This window comes from Coregonus lavaretus, assembly GCF_964263955.1.
Source record: "Coregonus lavaretus genome assembly, chromosome: 2".
Lineage (NCBI taxonomy): Eukaryota > Metazoa > Chordata > Actinopteri > Salmoniformes > Salmonidae > Coregonus > Coregonus lavaretus.
In genome coordinates this window covers 16,124,599-16,142,333 of record NC_139989.1, presented here as the reverse complement: position 1 = coordinate 16,142,333, position 17,735 = coordinate 16,124,599, and the positions used below count along the sequence as shown (strand labels likewise).

Below are 17,735 nucleotides of genomic sequence, written 5' to 3'. Positions count from 1 at the left end.
GACAAAGTTGTGGAGAAGTACAGATCAGGGTTGGTTAAAAAAAATATCAGAAACTTTGAACATTCAACGGAGCACCATTAAATCCATTATTAACATTTTTTACGAATATGGCACCACAACAAACCTGCCAAGAGAGGGCCGCCCACCAAAACTCACGGACCAGGCAAGGAGGGCATTAATCATAGAGGCACCAAAGAGACCAAGGATAACCCTGAAGGAGCTGCAAAGCTCCACAGCGGAGATTGGAGTATCTGTCCATAGGACCACTTTAAGCCGTACACTCCACAGAGCTGGGCTTTATGGAAGAGTGGCCAGAAAAAAGCCATTGCTTCAAGAAAAAAATAAGCAAACACGTTTGGTGTTCGCCAAAAGGCATGTGGGAGACTCCCCAAACATATGGAAGAAGGTACTCTGGTCAGATGAGACTAAAATTGAGCTTTTTGGCCATCAAGGAAAACGCTATGTCTGGCGCAAACCCAACACCTCTCATCACCCCGAGAACACCATCCCCACAGTGAAGAATGGTGGTGGCAGCATCATGCTGTGGGGATGTTTTTCATCGGCAGGGACTGGGAAACTGGTCAGAATTGAAGGAATGATGGATGGCACTAAATACAGGGAAATTCTTGAGGGAAACCTGTTTCAGTCTTCCAGAGATTTGAGACTGGGACGGAGGTTCACCTTCCAGCAGGACAATGACCCTAAGCATACTGCTGGTTTAAGGGGAACCATTTAAATGTCTTGGAATGGCCTAGTCAAAGCCCAGACCTCAATCCAATTAAGAATCTGTGGTATGACTTAAAGATTGCTGTACACCAGCGGAACCCATCCAACTTGAAGGAGCTGGAGCAGTTTTGCCTTGAAGAATGGGCAAAAATCCCAGTGGCTGCAATATCCCAGTGGATGCAATATTTTGCATGTTCAAAGTGGTAGGCATGTTGTGTAAATGAAATGATACAACCCCCAAAAAATCAATTTTAATTCCAGGTTGTAAGGCAACAAAATAGGAAAAATGCCAAGGGGGGTGAATACTTTCGCAAATTATGAGGGCACACAATTAAAATTCGGAATAATGGCACAGCTATTTATAGCCTAGACTACTTGACTGTGGAAAAGGGGCTGCAATACATGTCATGTTGATATGAATTTCGGGTTGCTTCCTTATGACTGGTTTCACATTGGTCTCCAGGAATCATAAGAAAAAATCAGCTAAAGCAATTGCTATGTGTATTTACAATCCCCTTCTACAAACGGATTACTAATTTACTTAGCTCTTATCAATAGCTCTTATTAATTTATCAATTGCAGTGCATGGAGAATGCTGTTACTTCTATCAGAAAAAAATGATGTAGATGATTTTTCTTAGATGACCCTCAACGAATAGCGGGAGAATAGAATGCTATTCTCATGCTTAAATTCAAGGTCAGACTAGGCATAGAGAGAAAAGTGCATAAAAAGGGAATTACATTCCATTTATGGCGCTTAACTCAGGTCGGAATCGGCCCCATAAGGCATAGGCCTGCTCCTGTCTAGTTGTGTCAATTTTTATTAATCTATTTGGTTTTTATTTGTATTTTATTAATGTATTATTCTGTATAAGTAAAAGCATGTTTACAAATGTATTTTATTATTATTATTATTATTAATTATTGGCTAAACTGAATCAATTGTAGGCTACAGTATGTTCATTTAACAGCAGGACATATCCAAAAGGAAATATACCAAAGAAAGAGATTGTCTGTAAATGTAACTATGATGAACACTGAAAGACTACATGGGGGTTAAGTTGTTTTTATAAAAGTAATAGTATTTATGTATTTCTGATTCCTGCAACATTGTGATGCTTCCGATTTAATGCAGCGTAATCACAGCGCATGCTCAGACAGACCGAAATTATTGCTTGTATTTATTTCCTGCTTGACGTTTCCATTCGGAGCGATGGCAAAAGTGAAAGCCACCTTGGTTTGTGCAGGTACTTACACTTTCTAACCGTTTCTGTTTTGTTCATAAATGCGTTATTCGTTGCATTACCTTGATAACTTGTTAGATTTGTTCGCTTGGGTGGAATTGTGCTGTAAATTGCACGCAGTAACAGTAGCTAGCTAAGGGCGCGAGCTATTCTAGCTGATGCATCATGAGGTTGAAAGCAGTAGGTAACGTTAGCAGCATATCAAAAATTGCAGAAGCATTCGTATAACTGTGTTGATTAATTGTTAACGTGAAGATTTTCACATGAACTGTTCATTCTGTTTTTATTGTAGGGCTTTTTCTATGTTCAACGGTGCTTGCAATTGTCGAAGAACTCGATGACACGTAAGTGATGCTCTAATGCATTTTGATTGTGGAATCTTCCTGTCTTTGTTTAACGTCAATCCCTAGTATGTATGCGAATGTTGTCACCAGGGGACTGACGACCATTTTGGTTAATGTAATAGACCTGAGTGTTTACCCAATTAATAACTATTTTATCTTATGTTAAGGTAACATAAGCTATTCCAATCTCAAACCAGTCACTCTCCCTGTACACAGAAACTTATGTTAATATTGTTTGTAAACAAAATTGTAGACTTCTGAGTTTGACTCAGTGTACCCATCACCAGGGGGGTAACTTTGTGTTGTATATTGGGGTGGGGTGGGGTCACTGGGTTCCAGGATCAACATCCTTCTAGGGGGGTCCAGGGGTATGTCCCCTCCCGGGAGATAAAAAAAAAAGAAGGAAATGGCTGTGAAATGGTAGTTTCTGGTGAATTTTGAAGGGAAAATACATCCCAAACGTTTCTGTTAATTTGGTCAATATATCCCAACCACAACTGAAATTCCAATCATTTGGATATTACTTTAAACTGTTGGTCTAACTTTATAAGTTCAGAAAGTAACCACGCTTGGCAATTTTCTGGTTGAACAACTGTGGGAAAGTCAGTTCTGTGGTGTGTTCAGTTCGATTGAACGTTTGCTACATTGTTTAACGGGTTGTACTGAATGACATGTTTCCCCAAAACGTTCTTCAACGTTCCAGAACAGGTAACCTATGTTTAGTGGGTGTGGCTTGAAGCAGTGAGTGACGTATTTGAAGGGCAGCGGTGCATTTTGAACCCACAACCCAACCCCTGCCCGTTTTTCAACTGGTCATTCAGAACAGCACTGTTTCCGTTTTAATTGAACGTTGCATCACGTTTTTTGTACTGAACGCAGCCCTGGTGACTTTTTCTACTCTAAAATGATTGAAAATAAAATGATGGTGACACCATTACAAAAATGAGCCTAACAACATATTGGTCCATATTATCAGGCTGGTGTGTTATTTGGCAATAAGCATTATCACCTGTAGCCCAACTGATGCAGCATAGTGGCTATAAATAAATAGGCTGAAGCATGGGGTTACCCATCTGTATTTGTGCTAATCATTAGCTAGATCAGTGCTTCCCAAACTTTTTCTGTCATGGCCCCGTTTCATCATGTGGGAACATCATACGCCCCTTAACCTCCCCACAAAATTATGGTATAAGAATACATTTTACTCATCAAGAAACCGTACATACAATCACCAGTAACTGGCTTCCCTTCCATATTGAAATCAAGAAGAAAAAAGTAATAAAGGATAAATTAACCAGCATCCTCCTGTGCAATGTCACATGCATCCCTATCAATGAAGATTTATGGTGGGCCAATTTATTTTGTAGATTTTCTCGATTGAAATAAAATATAAAGTTGGTTCTGGAAGTATTCTAAAGGTGACTATTAGGTTGCATAAACATGAGTGCTTTCCCCCCAGAATTTTGGCCTTCAAAATAGTTTTCTAGGTTGCTGCTGCTGGCCAGAGTATGTGAGACAGGCATGCTACCTCTGACTGGGGAGAGAAACAGGCTTGCTTGAGCCTACTGCCTGAGGTTCAGAGAAATGGCCCTTCTCTAATTCTGTAGCCTACTAGAAACCAGTTATTTGAACTCACAAAATTGAGCCCAATATAACCGTTACCAATTATCACTAATTTTGAGAAATACCGCTCACATGCGCATCTCGTCACTTTGCAATAGAAACTTAAACTTTAAAAAATATATTTTTCTATATAATTATTATTCATTCTTATGAATTTACCATGTTAAATGTGACCTCCTTTATTTGTTACAAGTCAGCTCATAAATTAAGGGTTTTATTAAGAGGAGAGGGAGAGAGCGAAAGAGAGGAGCTATTGCTCCGTTCTCCTTACGAGCCCTGTGCAACTTTTTTCCCTTCACAAACCAGGCCTCTGAGGACCGGGCTAAACCAAAAGCATATTTGGCGGCGGGGGGATCCAATCATAAAATTAGGAATTGAGTAGTATTTTAAAGCCACAGAAAGCCAGTAACTACGGTGGGAAAATAATTTCCAATTCATCATGGTATATTATTGAGGGGGTCAAATTGGCCTGTCTCTAATATTGGGGAGATCATGACCCCCCCAGTCCCCCGCCCCTCCGCAAGTTAAGGGCCTGCTCATTACATCCTTGTTGCAGTATGTCTTGTTCGTTATGGTTGTGTGTCTATAATGCCGTGTTCACGTCATATCGGAAACTCAAATGTCTGACTTGCTTACTCGTAGAAAAATGAGTTTTCCACTTGGGAAATATCAGAATCAACCAATAGGAAGCTATACGCAAATACTTTTTGTTCATTTTAACTCTGAGGTCCCATTGTTTCCGACATGACGTGAACGTGTCTATTAGACATCTTCAAAGTTTCATACCAGTTATTGAGAAGCTTCATGGTTTGAATAAGTCGCTTTTTATGATGAAAAAAAAGGATTAGATCTATTTTAATAGCTTTGGTACTGGTTAAAATATAAAGCCAAAATGTTATGAATTCTGATCATTTATTTTCTTCCTCAGATTTAAAGACACCAGAGTCGATGATGTCTGGCTGGTGGACGTGAGTCTTGTTTGCTTTGCATCACACACACTGCAATCATGCTGACCTGACGAGGCTGAATGAGCCCATTCAGCACTGCTTTAGACCCTCGTCCCGACACCAGTGTCCAGCTCATCCCTTACGGAAGTGGCCGTGGGGGGGGGGGGTCTACTGTGTGTGTTTTAGTCAATGAGAAGTCATGCATGGCGGGCGGCGCGCCTGGCCGGGGGGCTCTGAGGGGGCTTATGCCAGAGCCCAGGGTTCATGTCTGGGGCCTGAGCAAATCCAGCTGGCACCCAAAGCAGCTTCCACTCCTAGTCTGGTCTGGACAGGGAGTGCCAGTCTGACCGCTTGAGGAGAAATGATTGGAGTGACAGCAGTCGTAATGTATGCACTGACGTGGATCACTATAGGCACGCGCACACACAGCCGGAAACACAGTCTTGTAGACTGGTACACAGAACAGGGCTGTGCATTGACTATCAGGCAAAAAAATGCTTAGGTGGAAATGCCAATCCCAATATCAAGCACAGCATTGCCACAAAGATGGCAGATTTGATTGAAATGTTGTAATTCAACTTTTTTGTCTGGTAGTGTATTCAGGGGTATCATTTCAAGTAAACCCAGGGTATAGCAAAGTGACAGGGTGGGGTTGAAGCTCATTTAGGCCTACTATTTTTCTACACAATTTTTAAAAACTCTAAAATGCTATTTGGAGAGTACGTCCCATGAGCGCCAACATGTTAAGTTTATAGGAGCATATACAGTTGAAGTCGGAAGTTTACATACACTTAGGTTGGAGTCATTAAAACTCGTTTTTTCAACCACTCCACAAATTTCTTGTTAACAAACTATAGTTTTGGCAAGTCGGTTAGGACATCTACTTTGTGCATGACACAAGTAATTTTTCCAACAATTGTTTACAAACAGATTATTTCACTTATAATTCATTGTATCACAATTCCAGTGGGTCAGAAGTTTACATACACTAAGTTGACTGTGCCTTTTAAACAGCTTGGAAAATTCCAGAAAATGATGTCATGGCTTTAGAAGCTTCTGATAGGCTAATTGACATCAGTTGAGTCAATTGGAGGTGTACCTGTGGATGTATTTCAAGGCCTACCTTCAAACTCAGTGCCTCTTTGCTTGACATCATGGGAAAATCAAAAGAAATCAGCCGAGACCTCAGAAAAACAATTGTAGACCTCCACAAGTCTGGTTCATCCTTGGGAGCAATTTCCAAACGCCTGAAGGTACCACGTTCATCTGTACAAACAATAGTGCGCAAGTATAAACACCATGGGATCACGCAGCCGTCATACTGCTCAGGTAGGAGACGTGTTCTGTCTCCTAGAGATGAACGTACTTTGGTGTGAAAAGTGCAAATCAATCCCAGAACAACAGCAAAGGACCTTGTGAAGATGCTGGAGGAAACGGGTACAAAAGTATCTATATCTACTGTAAAATGAGACCTATATCAACATAAACTGAAAGGTCGCTCGGCAAGGAAGAAGCCACTACTCCAAAACCGCCATAAAAAAGCCAGACTACGGTTTGCAACTGCACATGGGGACAAAGATCGTACTTTTTGGAGAAATGTCCTCTGGTCTGATGAAACAAAAATAGAACTGTTTGGCCATAATGACCGTTGTTATGTTTGGAGGAAAAAGGGGGAACTTGCAAGCCGAAGAACACCATCCCAACCGTGAAGCACAGGGGTGGCAGCATCATGCTGTGGGGGTGCTTTGCTACAGGAGGGACTGGTCCACTTCACAAAATAGATGGCATCATGTGGAAGGAAAATTATGTGGATTTATTGAAGAAACATCTCAAGACATCAGTCAGGAAGTTAAAGCTGGGTCGCAAATTGTCAGACTCCAGCCACCCTAGTCATAGACTGTTCTCTCTGCTACCGCACGGCAATCGGTACCGGAGCGCCAATTCTAGGTCCAAAAGGCTTCTCAACAGCTTCTACCCCCAAGCCATAAGACTCCTGAACAGCTAATCATGGCTACCCGGACTACTTGCACTGCCCCCCCCACCCCCACCACATATTTTTACGCTGCTGCTATTCTGTTAATTATTTATGCATAGTCACTTTAACTCTACCCACATGTACATATTACCTCAACTAGCCGGTGCCCCCGCACATTGATTCTGCACCGGTACTCCCTACTGTTATTTTATTTTACTTCTGTTCTTTTTTTCTCAACACCTTTTTTGTTTTATTTTACTTTTTTATAAAAAAAATACATGCATTGTTGGTTAAGGGCTGTAAGTAAGCATTTCACTGTAATGTCTACACCTTTTGTATTCGGCGCATGTGGCAAATAAAATTTGATTTTATTTGAAATGGGTCTTCCAAATGGACAATGACCCCAAGCATACTTCCAAAGTTGTGGCAAAATGGCTTAAGGACAACAAAGTCAAGGTATTGGAATGGCTATCACAAAGCCCTGACCTCAATCCTATAGAAAATTTGTTGGCAGAACTGAAAAAGCGTGTGCGAGCAAGGAGGCCTAGAAACCTGACTCAGTTATACCAGCAACTTATTGTGGGAAGCTTGTGGAGGGCTACCCAAAACGTTTGACCCAAGTTAAACAATTTAAAGGCAATGCTACCAAAAATACTAATTGAGTGTATGTAAACTTCTGACCCACTGGGATGTGATGAAATAAATAAAAGCTGAAATAAATCATTCTCTCTACTATTATTCTGACATTTCACATTCTTAAAATGAAGTGGTGATCCTAACTGACCTAAGACAGGGAATTTTTACTAGGATTAAATGTCAGGAATTGTGATAAACCGAGTTTAAATGTATTTGGTTAACCATTTTCCATCCTAAAAATTAGGAATAAGCAAAGGCTTTTATTTCTGGTCACACAGATGGAAAAGGGTTCTTAAAAACATCTACTAGAAAATGTCTTAAAAGGTATTAGAAATACATCAAAACACAATGTTGAAGTAAAGGTCCCTGCCAACTAAAATCGACATTTATATTTAGTTTGCAGAAATGATTTATTCTGTAAGTTTAAGAAATATTACATAATGTTTCTGTTACCACAAATTTCTCTCCCTCATGAGGTCTGGGCCAAACAAATTTGGTTTTATTTGGGAGCTGAGCTCATTAGAATAATAGCCAGTGTGTAGAATAATATGCAAAGGAGGGATATACATTTTCAGGATACATCACCATGAGACAATGACTGTATAGTACAGATCAAGGACCCATGATGTCATTATGTTACCATCATTCTGTTATGTTACCGAGTGTTGATCCACTTCACTTACTGTAGTTCAATAACCAAAATAGATTTTTTTCAAACTCAAGGTGTCATCCTAGCTGACACTGCATTCTTTCTGCAGACATCTTTGAATCTTAATTCGGAGTAGATATTTAGGAGTTTTTGAAAACGTGGTCTCTTAAAAAACTGAGGGAGATTTTACTGTCTTCTTCTGTTAACAAACTTTGCATCTGCACTGTTCCTCAAGTAAATGTGTTTTAGTAAAAATGTCAGTGGCAATTGTTAATAGTAGACTTCTGCATATACTGTAGGTGTATGGTTTGTTAAACATGGCAATACATTTTTGCTTGGCATACATTTTTTAAGTGAGTCTCTGCGTCACTTTGTTACCATGGAATTGCCAACAGCAAAAACAAGCAACATTTACTCCCGCCATTATCAGTCCCTCCAGGATTCAGCGATCAAATATATTTTTTAGCTAAATAAACAGTTCCCTGCATGTTATGCGAGGGGTTGCAAATATTTCCAGATAAAACAATCAAATCATCACAATATTATTGCATAGAACTGACCCATCACAGCAGTGCAAAAAGAGGGCTCGCAATTTCAACCAATCACTGCACATTTACCACATAATATGGTTAAATCAAGCCACACATCAGCAAAGTTTTTCCCTACAAATTGGACAAAATCATTGCATATTGCCATGCAAAATGTCAGAATTGGCGAAGCAAAATGACGTGTTTTTCCCCGCAAATATCACAAAACATCCCTGCGAAATCCTGGAGGGACTTTATTATCACCTTGGCTGTTGTAGCTTCATTCACCTCAAACACATGTCAATACAGCAGTTAGCCTGCTACGCACTAGCTCAGCACTGGGATTAAAAACTAGTTTTTAATCCATGTCTAATCAAACAGCAGTTAAGCCTACCTAGCGTCCTAGCCATCTACAGCCATCTTCCACCTCTGAACTGTTTTGAGAGAAAAGTCTTGCTGTTCATCTGCCTGCACCAACGGCATCCTCGTGGTCCTAAAGTCAGCCCCCTAATACCGCTAAACTGCATTTGCCTTTTAATTGGATTTGGAATGATTTTAGTAGCCTATTTTAAATTGTTGCGGTTGAGCTAGGATATTGGGACTGCCATACTCTGCAATACCCAGTTGATGTCCCTGAGTGTGTTGCCGCCATGTGTATTATTTATGAACTGTGTGTGTATTTGTGTTAATAGTTTTAGTGCTAGGCCTATTTCATCGTTTTTACAGTGATTGACAGTGTTGTGTTGTGCCTTTGCAGTTTTATGCACCGTGGTGTGGCTACTGTAAAAAACTGGAGCCTGTTTGGTATGACGTCGGCGCCGAGTTGAAAAGTTCTGGATCGCCGGTGCGGGTGGGCAAGATGGACGGCACTGCATACTCTGGTGAGTCTCTGTTGCAGTGACAATGTCAAAATTCTTCTCTACATATTCCTGATTGGCTGTAGCCTTGACTACCTACATTATTTTGTCAATGTAAGTACATTTGAACAGCTTTAATAAGTCGTAGACAAAAATAACAGTAAGCATATATGCTTTAACATGCAGTCTATCGGGTTAACACCCCTGACCGAAACAAAAGCAGAGCCCAAATAGGTGGCGGGTGGGGTGGGTGGTGGGAAAACACCAGCGCATAGCTTGCGTGTGGCAGCCATCAGAGAATGTGTGTGCGGAACCTGTTTGACTAAATAGGCCGCCATATTAAGGTAGAGTGATTCATCTAATTGGTGCAATATCAGCTGATGCCAATACTTGGGTTTCTTTGTCTGAACCGGCTGTGATTGATTGTGTGCCCGTATGAAGTGCTAGTTAGTCAAATGTCAGTTTGTGGACACCCCTTAAAATTAGTGGATTCTGCTATTTCAGCCAAACCCGTTGCTGACCGGTGTATAAAATCGAGCACACAGCCATTCATTTTCCATACGCTAACATTGGCAGTAGAATGGGCCGTACTGAAGAGCTCAGTGACTTTCAACGTGGCACCGTCATAGGATGCCACATTTCCAACAAGACCGCTAGTGCTTCCCTGGTCAACTGTAAAACTGTAAGTGTTGTTATTGTGAAGTGGAAACATCTAGGAGCAACAACGGTTCAGCCACGAAGTGGTAGGCCACACAAGCTCACAGAACGGGACCGCAGAGTGCTATAGTGCGTAAAAACGTCTGTTCTCGGTTGCAACACTCACTACTGAGTTCCAAACTTTCTCTGGAAGCGACGTTAGCACATGAACTGTTCCTCTGGAGCTTCATGAAAAGGGTTTCCATGGCCGAGCAGCCGTACACAAGCCTAAGATCACCATGCGCAATGCCAAGCGTCGGCTAGAGTGGTGTAATGCTCACCGCCATTGGACTCTGGAGTAGTGGAAACGCGTTCTGTGGAGTGATGAATCACGCTTCACCATCTGGCAGTCCGACGGACGACTCTGGGTTTGGCGGATGCCAGGAGAACGCTACCTGCCCGAATGCATAGTGCCAACTGTACAATTTGGTTGAGGAGTAATAATGGTCTGGGGCTGTTTTTCATGGTTTGGGCTAGGCCCCTAAATTCCAGTGAAGGGAAATCTTAACGCTACAGCATACAGTGACTTTCTAGATGATTCTGTGCTTCCAACTTTGTGGCAACAGTTTGGGGAAGGCGCTCTCTTGTTTCAGCCTGACAATGTCCCTGTGCACAAAGTGAGGTCCATACAGAAATGGATTGTCAAGATCAGTGTGGAAGAACGTGACTGGCCTGCTCAGAGCCCTGACCTCAACGCCATTGAACACCTTTGGGATTAATTGGAACGCAAACTGCAAGCCAGGCCTAATCGCCCAACATCAGTGCCCGACCTCACTAATGCTCTTGTGGCTGAATGGAAGACAGTTCCCGCAGCAATGTTCCAACATCTAGTGGAAAGCCTTCCCAGAAGAGTGGAGGCTGTTATATCAGCAAAGGGGGGACCAACTCCATATTAATGCCCATGATTTTGGAATGAGATGTTCTCCACATACTTTTGGCCTTGTAGTGTAAATATCTTCCCTCTAATTGAGCATATAGAGTCCCAAATGGCTATTCCATTTATAATGCACTGCTAGGGCCTTTAGGGCTCTGGTCAAAAGTAGTGCTCTCTATAGGGTGCAATTTGGGATGCACCAGAGAAGTTGACAACTTCCCCTATGTCTTCTTACTGTACGTACGTCTCCATTGAAACTGCCATTCTGCTATCGGTTTCACCTGGCTGTTAAAGATACACTATTACTATTGCCAAGACTTCATTACTTAGGATCTGTAAAACTTTTTTTCCTCATGTTGTTGACCCCAAGCCTCTTACTCTGGCTAATCACGCATAAACCAGATTAAAATTCCACGGACAGATTACATGACTGTCTGTCGCTGACTTTACTCGCTGTCCAAGATTAGGCTAACTAAGAGGCTACTAAAACCTCATAAACAGGTGACAACAGCTTTCAGGTATTAGGGAAAGTGCATTCTGAGGACAGAGAGATGGTCCTTAAAATGACAGTTAACTGAGGATTATGGTTACTGTAGTTCTTATGGAATTTATCTTCCTTATTGTCCCATTCTGTAGTTCCATATGTGATATGCAGCTTAGTAAAAAATTCTATAAAAAATAAGTAGTTGAGGAAATGGATTGACACAGAAAGACACACAAATGCTTCAGTTTTTTACAAATATTGTCACTTTTCCATTTAGGCATGTCCTCAGAATTTGGAGTACGAGGATACCCCACAATCAAATTGTAAGTATGAGCACATATGAAGACGATATACACTGACCATTGCAGTTTGTTAGTAGAAGTTTAGGCTACAAAACAAGAGCAATGCTTTACCCAATATTTTCCTTCACATTGATCATGTCTCTGCTGAACTCAATTGTCCATTGTGACTTAACTTGTCAGCATTAGGCCTGATGATGAGAGCTATGGAATAAAGCTCACCATACTCCCCTGGGGTTAGCCAATGGGGGATTTAAGGTGTTGTTGCCGCCTACCCTGAGGGCAATACATGGCCTAATGAGGTATTGTATCATTAAGATATGATGATTTGATAATAATCTATTCAGGTAATCCAATTAATACAGATGTGATCAAATATACTGGCTCCCGAGTGCAATGGAGCAGAATGTGTGTGTACAGTGCATTTGGAAAGTATTCAGACCTCTTGACTTTTTCCACATTTTGTTACATTACAGCCTTATTCTAAAATTGATTAAATTGTTAGTTTTTTCTCATCAATCTACACACCCCATAATGACGAAGCAAAAACAGGTTTTTAGAATTTCTTTGCAGCGATTACAGCCTCGAGTCTTCTTGGGGATGACGCTACAAGCTTGGCACACCTGTATTTGGGGAGTTTCCCCCATTCTTCTCTGCAGATCCTCTCTAGCTCTGTCAGGTTGGATGGGAGCGTCGCTGCACAGCAATTTTCAGGTCTCTCCAGAGATGTTCGATTGGGTTCAGGCTCCAGGCTCTGGCTGGGCCACTCAAGGACATTCAGAGACTTGTCCCGAAGCCACTCCTGTGTTGTCTTCTTGGCTGTGTGCTTAGGGTCATTGTCCTGTTGGAAGGTGAACCTCTGGAGCAGGGATCTTAAGGATCTCTCTGTACTTTTCTCCGTTCATCTTTCCCTCGATCTGATCCTGACTAGTCTCCCAGTCCCTGCTGCTGAAAAACATCCCCACAGCATGATGCTGCCACCACCATGCTTCACCGTAGGGATGGTGCCAGGTTTCCTCCAGACGTGACGCTTTGCATTCAGGCCAAAGAGTTCAATCTTGGTTTCATCAGACCAGAGAATCTTGTTTCTCATGGTCTGAGAGTCCTTTAGGTGCCTTTTGGCAAACTCCAAGTGGGCTGTCACGTGCCTTTTACTGAGGAGTGGCTTCTGTCTGGCCACTCTACCATAAAGGCCTGATTGGTGGAGTGCTGCAGAGATGGTTGTCCTTCTGGAAGATTCTCCCATCTCCGCCCTGACCAAAGCCCTTCTCCCCCGATTGCGCAGTTTGGCTGGGCGGCCAGCTCTAGGAAGAGTTTCGGTGGTTCCAAACTTCTTCCATTTAAGAATGATGCAGGCCACTGTGTTCTTGGGGATCTTCAATGCTGCAGAAATGTTTTGGTACCCTTTCCCAGATCTGTGCCTCGACACAATCCTGTCTCTGAGCTCTACGGATAATTCCTTTCGACCTCATGGCTTGGTTTTTGCTCTGACATGCACTGTCAACTGTGGGACCTTTATATAGACAGGTGTGTGCCTTTCCAAATCATGTCCAATCAATTGAATTTACCACAGGTGGACTCCAAGTTGTAGAAACATCTCAAGGATGATCAATACACCTTAGCTCAATTTCAAGTTTAATAGCATATACTTGTGTAAATAAGGTATTTCTGTTTTTTTAGGTTTAATACATTTGCAAAAATTTATAAAAACCTGTTTTCGCTTTGTCGTTATGGGGTATTGTGTTTAGATTGATGAGGAAAATATTGATTTTATCCATTTTAGAATAAGGCTGTAACGTAACAAAATGTGGAATATTTCACAGCGATTTAGATGGTACAATGATTCTCTACACTATATTTGCATGTTTTGTCACAAACTGAAATCCCTCAGTTTGAGACAACTTTTGTCCCTCAGTCAAGTATTGAATTTCAAGCACAGATTCACTTACAAAGACCAGTGAGCTTTTCGAAAGCCTCATAAAGAAGGGCAGTGATTTGATAGATGGGTAACAATAAAAAATCAGACATTGAATATCTCTTTTAAGCTTGGTCAAGTTAATAATTAGGGTGTGGATTATATATTAAACCACCCAGACACATGAAAGGTAAAGTTGTAGCTCAAGGATGTTACCATGAGGCCATTGGGGATTTTTAGTTCAATGGCTGTGATGGGAGAAAACAACTGAGGATGGATCAATAACATTGGTAACGCTTTACTTCACACCCAGTGTCATAACACGTTATGACACGGTCATAACAATGTTATAACAGCTGACATAACTTGGCATAACCTGTCATAATATGGTCATAACACTGTCATGACCTATATATTTATACCGGTTGTGACATATATTGTGTTATTTTATGGATGGTTATGACACCTACATAAGTGTCAACCCACATTTATTCAAATTCGTTTTTTCCCTGCCAAGAAGTTTGTTTCTTAAAACCTTAGTAGTAGGTGTTGTAATGTATTCTTTACAGTCAGGGTTTTTTCATATTTTTAATAACTTGTAGAAAATACACTTTATGACACTGTCAAGAAGCATTATGTCCATCATAATCATATAAGCCAGATAGGCCTATCACGTACATGCCCTTATATCAGTCATCAGTCAAAATGAGGGTGTCTTGTCCTGCTCCTGAAATCTGCTCCTGCATTCATCCCAGTCACCAGCAACAGAGCATTGGAGTAGGTGCATGTGTGACAATTGTGTGCGCAATTACAATGATAATTTTAAATGGTCAATTTAAAATATGGTCAATTTTGTGTAACATAAACATACTGTTGACACGTAGGCTATGGTGTAATGGAATGTTATGCCTTGTGGGGTTTGACACTCTTATGTAGGTGTCATAACCAGCCATAACATAACACAATAAGTCACAACAGGTCTAAATATGTGTCATGACAAGTTATGTCAGCTGTTATGACATATTATGACATGGTTATGACTGTGTCATAACATGTTATAATGCTGGGTGTCATGTAACATTGTAGTGACTCCACAATGATGACCTAAATATAGTTTTTTTTTAGGATAAAAATAAACGGATGGAGTTAAGCACTGGCAAAATCCTAGAGGAAAACCTGCTTCAGTCTGCTTTGCACCAGAGACTGTTAGAGGAATTCACAGTTTAGCAGGACAATAACCTAAAACACAAGGCCAAATCTACACTGGAGTTGTTTACCAAGAAGACGGTGAATATTCCTGAGGGGCCAAGTTACAGTTTTGACTTAAACCTGCTTGAGAATATATGGTAAGACTTGAAAATTGCTGTCTAGCCATGATCCCCAACATCTTGCCAGAGCTTGAAGAATAAAAAAAAATAAAATAATGGGCAAATATTACACAATTTTATAGACTTACCCAAGAAGACTAGCAGCTGTATTCAATGCCAAAGGTGTTTCTAACATATTGACTCAGGGAGCTGAATACGTACGCAACGACTATTTTAGTTATTGCATTTTATTCATAAAATGTTGTGTAGATTGTTGACAAAAAAATGACATACATTTTAATCCCACTTTGTAACACAAAATGTGAAGACTTCTAAGGGGTCTTAACACTTTTACAAGACAATTTAAATCCCCTAAGAAGTAGAAGCTGTGGCCTCTTCAGACAAATAAAAATACATTAGTATAGTCTTTTATTAATTTGCTTGAAACCAAATCTTTTTTATTTGAGGCTTCTGTAGGACACTTAGGTTTTGTTTGAGTGAACATGATAACTCTGTTAGGTGATCACAGTGGGGGCAATCATCACATTAAACCAAGCGAGTGATGAAATATTCTCAGTGGACTACATCCCCAGAGAGAAATATAGAGACCTGAGACTCCATCTCTCCCGGAGTTCATTAGAATAGATCCAAATAGCCTTGTGTACTGGCGTAACCCTAGCAAACACTCCTTGATGGATTTGTCAGGTCTTTGGGGTCTGATCCTGGTAGTACTGTGGTTGATGTAACTCCATAATGAAAGAGAAGAGGGCCCTTGTTTTCTATCCTGTACTGCTATTGGAAAAAACCCTGACCAAATAGAGAAATTCTGGGGCTGTAAGTGTCAAGCATCTCTGAGTGGGAGCGCTGATCTTGGATCAGGTTTACCCCTGTCCATGTAATGTTATTCATTGTGATCTAAAGGCAAAACTGATCCTAAATCAGCACTCCTACTCTGAGACGCTTGATACATACGGCCCCTGACCTCTGGGTATAGGGATCACTTCCTGGTGTAGTAGCTGCCTTTGCCCCGTAACCTGCGTCTGGATTGGAATCAGTTTTTGTTTGAGCAGTTTTGGATTTGACTCATACTTGCTGGAGAAGTGTAATTGTTTTTAGCTTTGGCATTGTTATCATGCTTTTCACAGCACTACAAAGAGCAACCCCAGAGTGGGTGGTCAGAATGCACACATACAAGCACTAGAAACTGAGCATAATAATTAAAGGTCCAAATGAAAGGCTTTTATCTTGTTTTTCTCTCATGCAAATGTACCATTCTGTCTTATTTCTCCTCACAAAATGACTGGCATAAAGAAGGAAATTCACGGTCTTTCTCTTGGTGTTATTCAATGTCTTTCTCTCCCCCACACTCTCTCTCTCCTCCTTTCTCAGGCTAAAGGGTGATCTTGCCTATAATTACAAGGGGCCAAGGACAAAGGATGACATCGTAGAATTCGCCAACAGGGTAGCAGGGTAAGTCATAGGACTCTTAACATATGCACTGTTGCTTCAACATCTCTTATGGGTGATATACAGTACCAGTCAAAAGTTTTAGAACACCTACTCATTCAAGGGTTTTTCTTTATATTTACTATTTTCTACATTGAAGAATAATAGTGAAGACATCAAAACTATGAAATAATACATATGGAATCATGTAGTAAGCAAAAGTGTTAAACAAATCAAAATACATTTTAGATTTTAGATTCTTCAAAGTGTCCACCCTTTGCTTTGATGACAGCTTTGCCCACTCTTGGCATTCTCTCAACCAGCTTCACCTGGAATGCTTTTCAAACAGTCTTGAAGGAGTTCCCACATTTGTTGAGCACTTGTTGGCTGCTTTTCCTTCACTCTGCGGTCCAACTCATCCCCAAACCATCTCAATTGGGTTGAGGTCGGGTGATTGTGCAGGCTAGGTCATCTGATGCAGCACTCCATCACTCTCCTTCTTGGTAAAATAGCCCTTACACAGCCTGGAGGTGTGTTGGGTCATTGTCCTGTTGAAAAACAAATGATAGTTCCACTAAGGCCAAACCAGACGGGATGGAGTATCGCTGCAGAATGCTGTGGTAGCCATGCTGGTTAAGTGTGCCATGAATTTTAAATATATCACAGAAGTGTCACCAGCAAAGCAGCCCCACACCATCACACCTCCTCCTCCGTGCTTCACGGTGGGAACTACACATGCGGAGATCATCCGTTCACCTACAGTGCGTCTCACAAAGACACGGCGGTTGGAACCAAAAATCTCCTATTTGGACTACAGACCAAAGGACAGATTTCCACCGGTCTAATATCCATTGCTCGTGTTTCTTGGCACAAGCAAGTCTCTTGTTATTGGTGTCCTTCAGTAGTGGTTTCTTTGCAGCAATTCAACCATAAAGGCCTGATTCACGCAGTCTCCTCTGAACAGTTGATGTTGATATGTGTCTGTTACTTGAACTCTGTGAAGCATTTATTTGGGCTGCAATTTCTGAGGTGCAGGTAACTCTAATGAACTTATCCTCTGCAGCAGCAGTAACTGGGTCTTCCTTTCCTGTGGCGGTCCTCATGAGAGCCAGTTTCATCATAGCGCTTGATGGTTTTTGCGACTGCACTTGAAGAAACTTTAAAAGTTCTTGACATTTTCCGGATTG

At 41.2% G+C, this 17,735-nt stretch overlaps 1 protein-coding gene across 1 annotated transcript in view; it reads left to right on the top strand.

Annotated features, from left to right (window-relative positions):
• Positions 1 to 1,854: 1,854 nt before the first annotated feature.
• LOC311149075 (protein disulfide-isomerase TMX3-like) overlaps positions 1,855 to 17,735 on the top strand; it is a gene marked incomplete at its 5' end in the record, with an annotated part of 55,058 nt that continues 39,177 nt past the window's right edge. Inside the window, 6 exons of the mRNA XM_084186183.1 lie at positions 1,855 to 1,972; positions 2,262 to 2,313; positions 4,865 to 4,904; positions 9,428 to 9,551; positions 11,859 to 11,904; positions 16,492 to 16,572. Of these exons, the coding sequence (XP_084042309.1) occupies positions 1,855 to 1,972; positions 2,262 to 2,313; positions 4,865 to 4,904; positions 9,428 to 9,551; positions 11,859 to 11,904; positions 16,492 to 16,572 (461 nt within the window). The remainder of the gene's footprint in view (positions 1,973 to 2,261; positions 2,314 to 4,864; positions 4,905 to 9,427; positions 9,552 to 11,858; positions 11,905 to 16,491; positions 16,573 to 17,735) is intronic.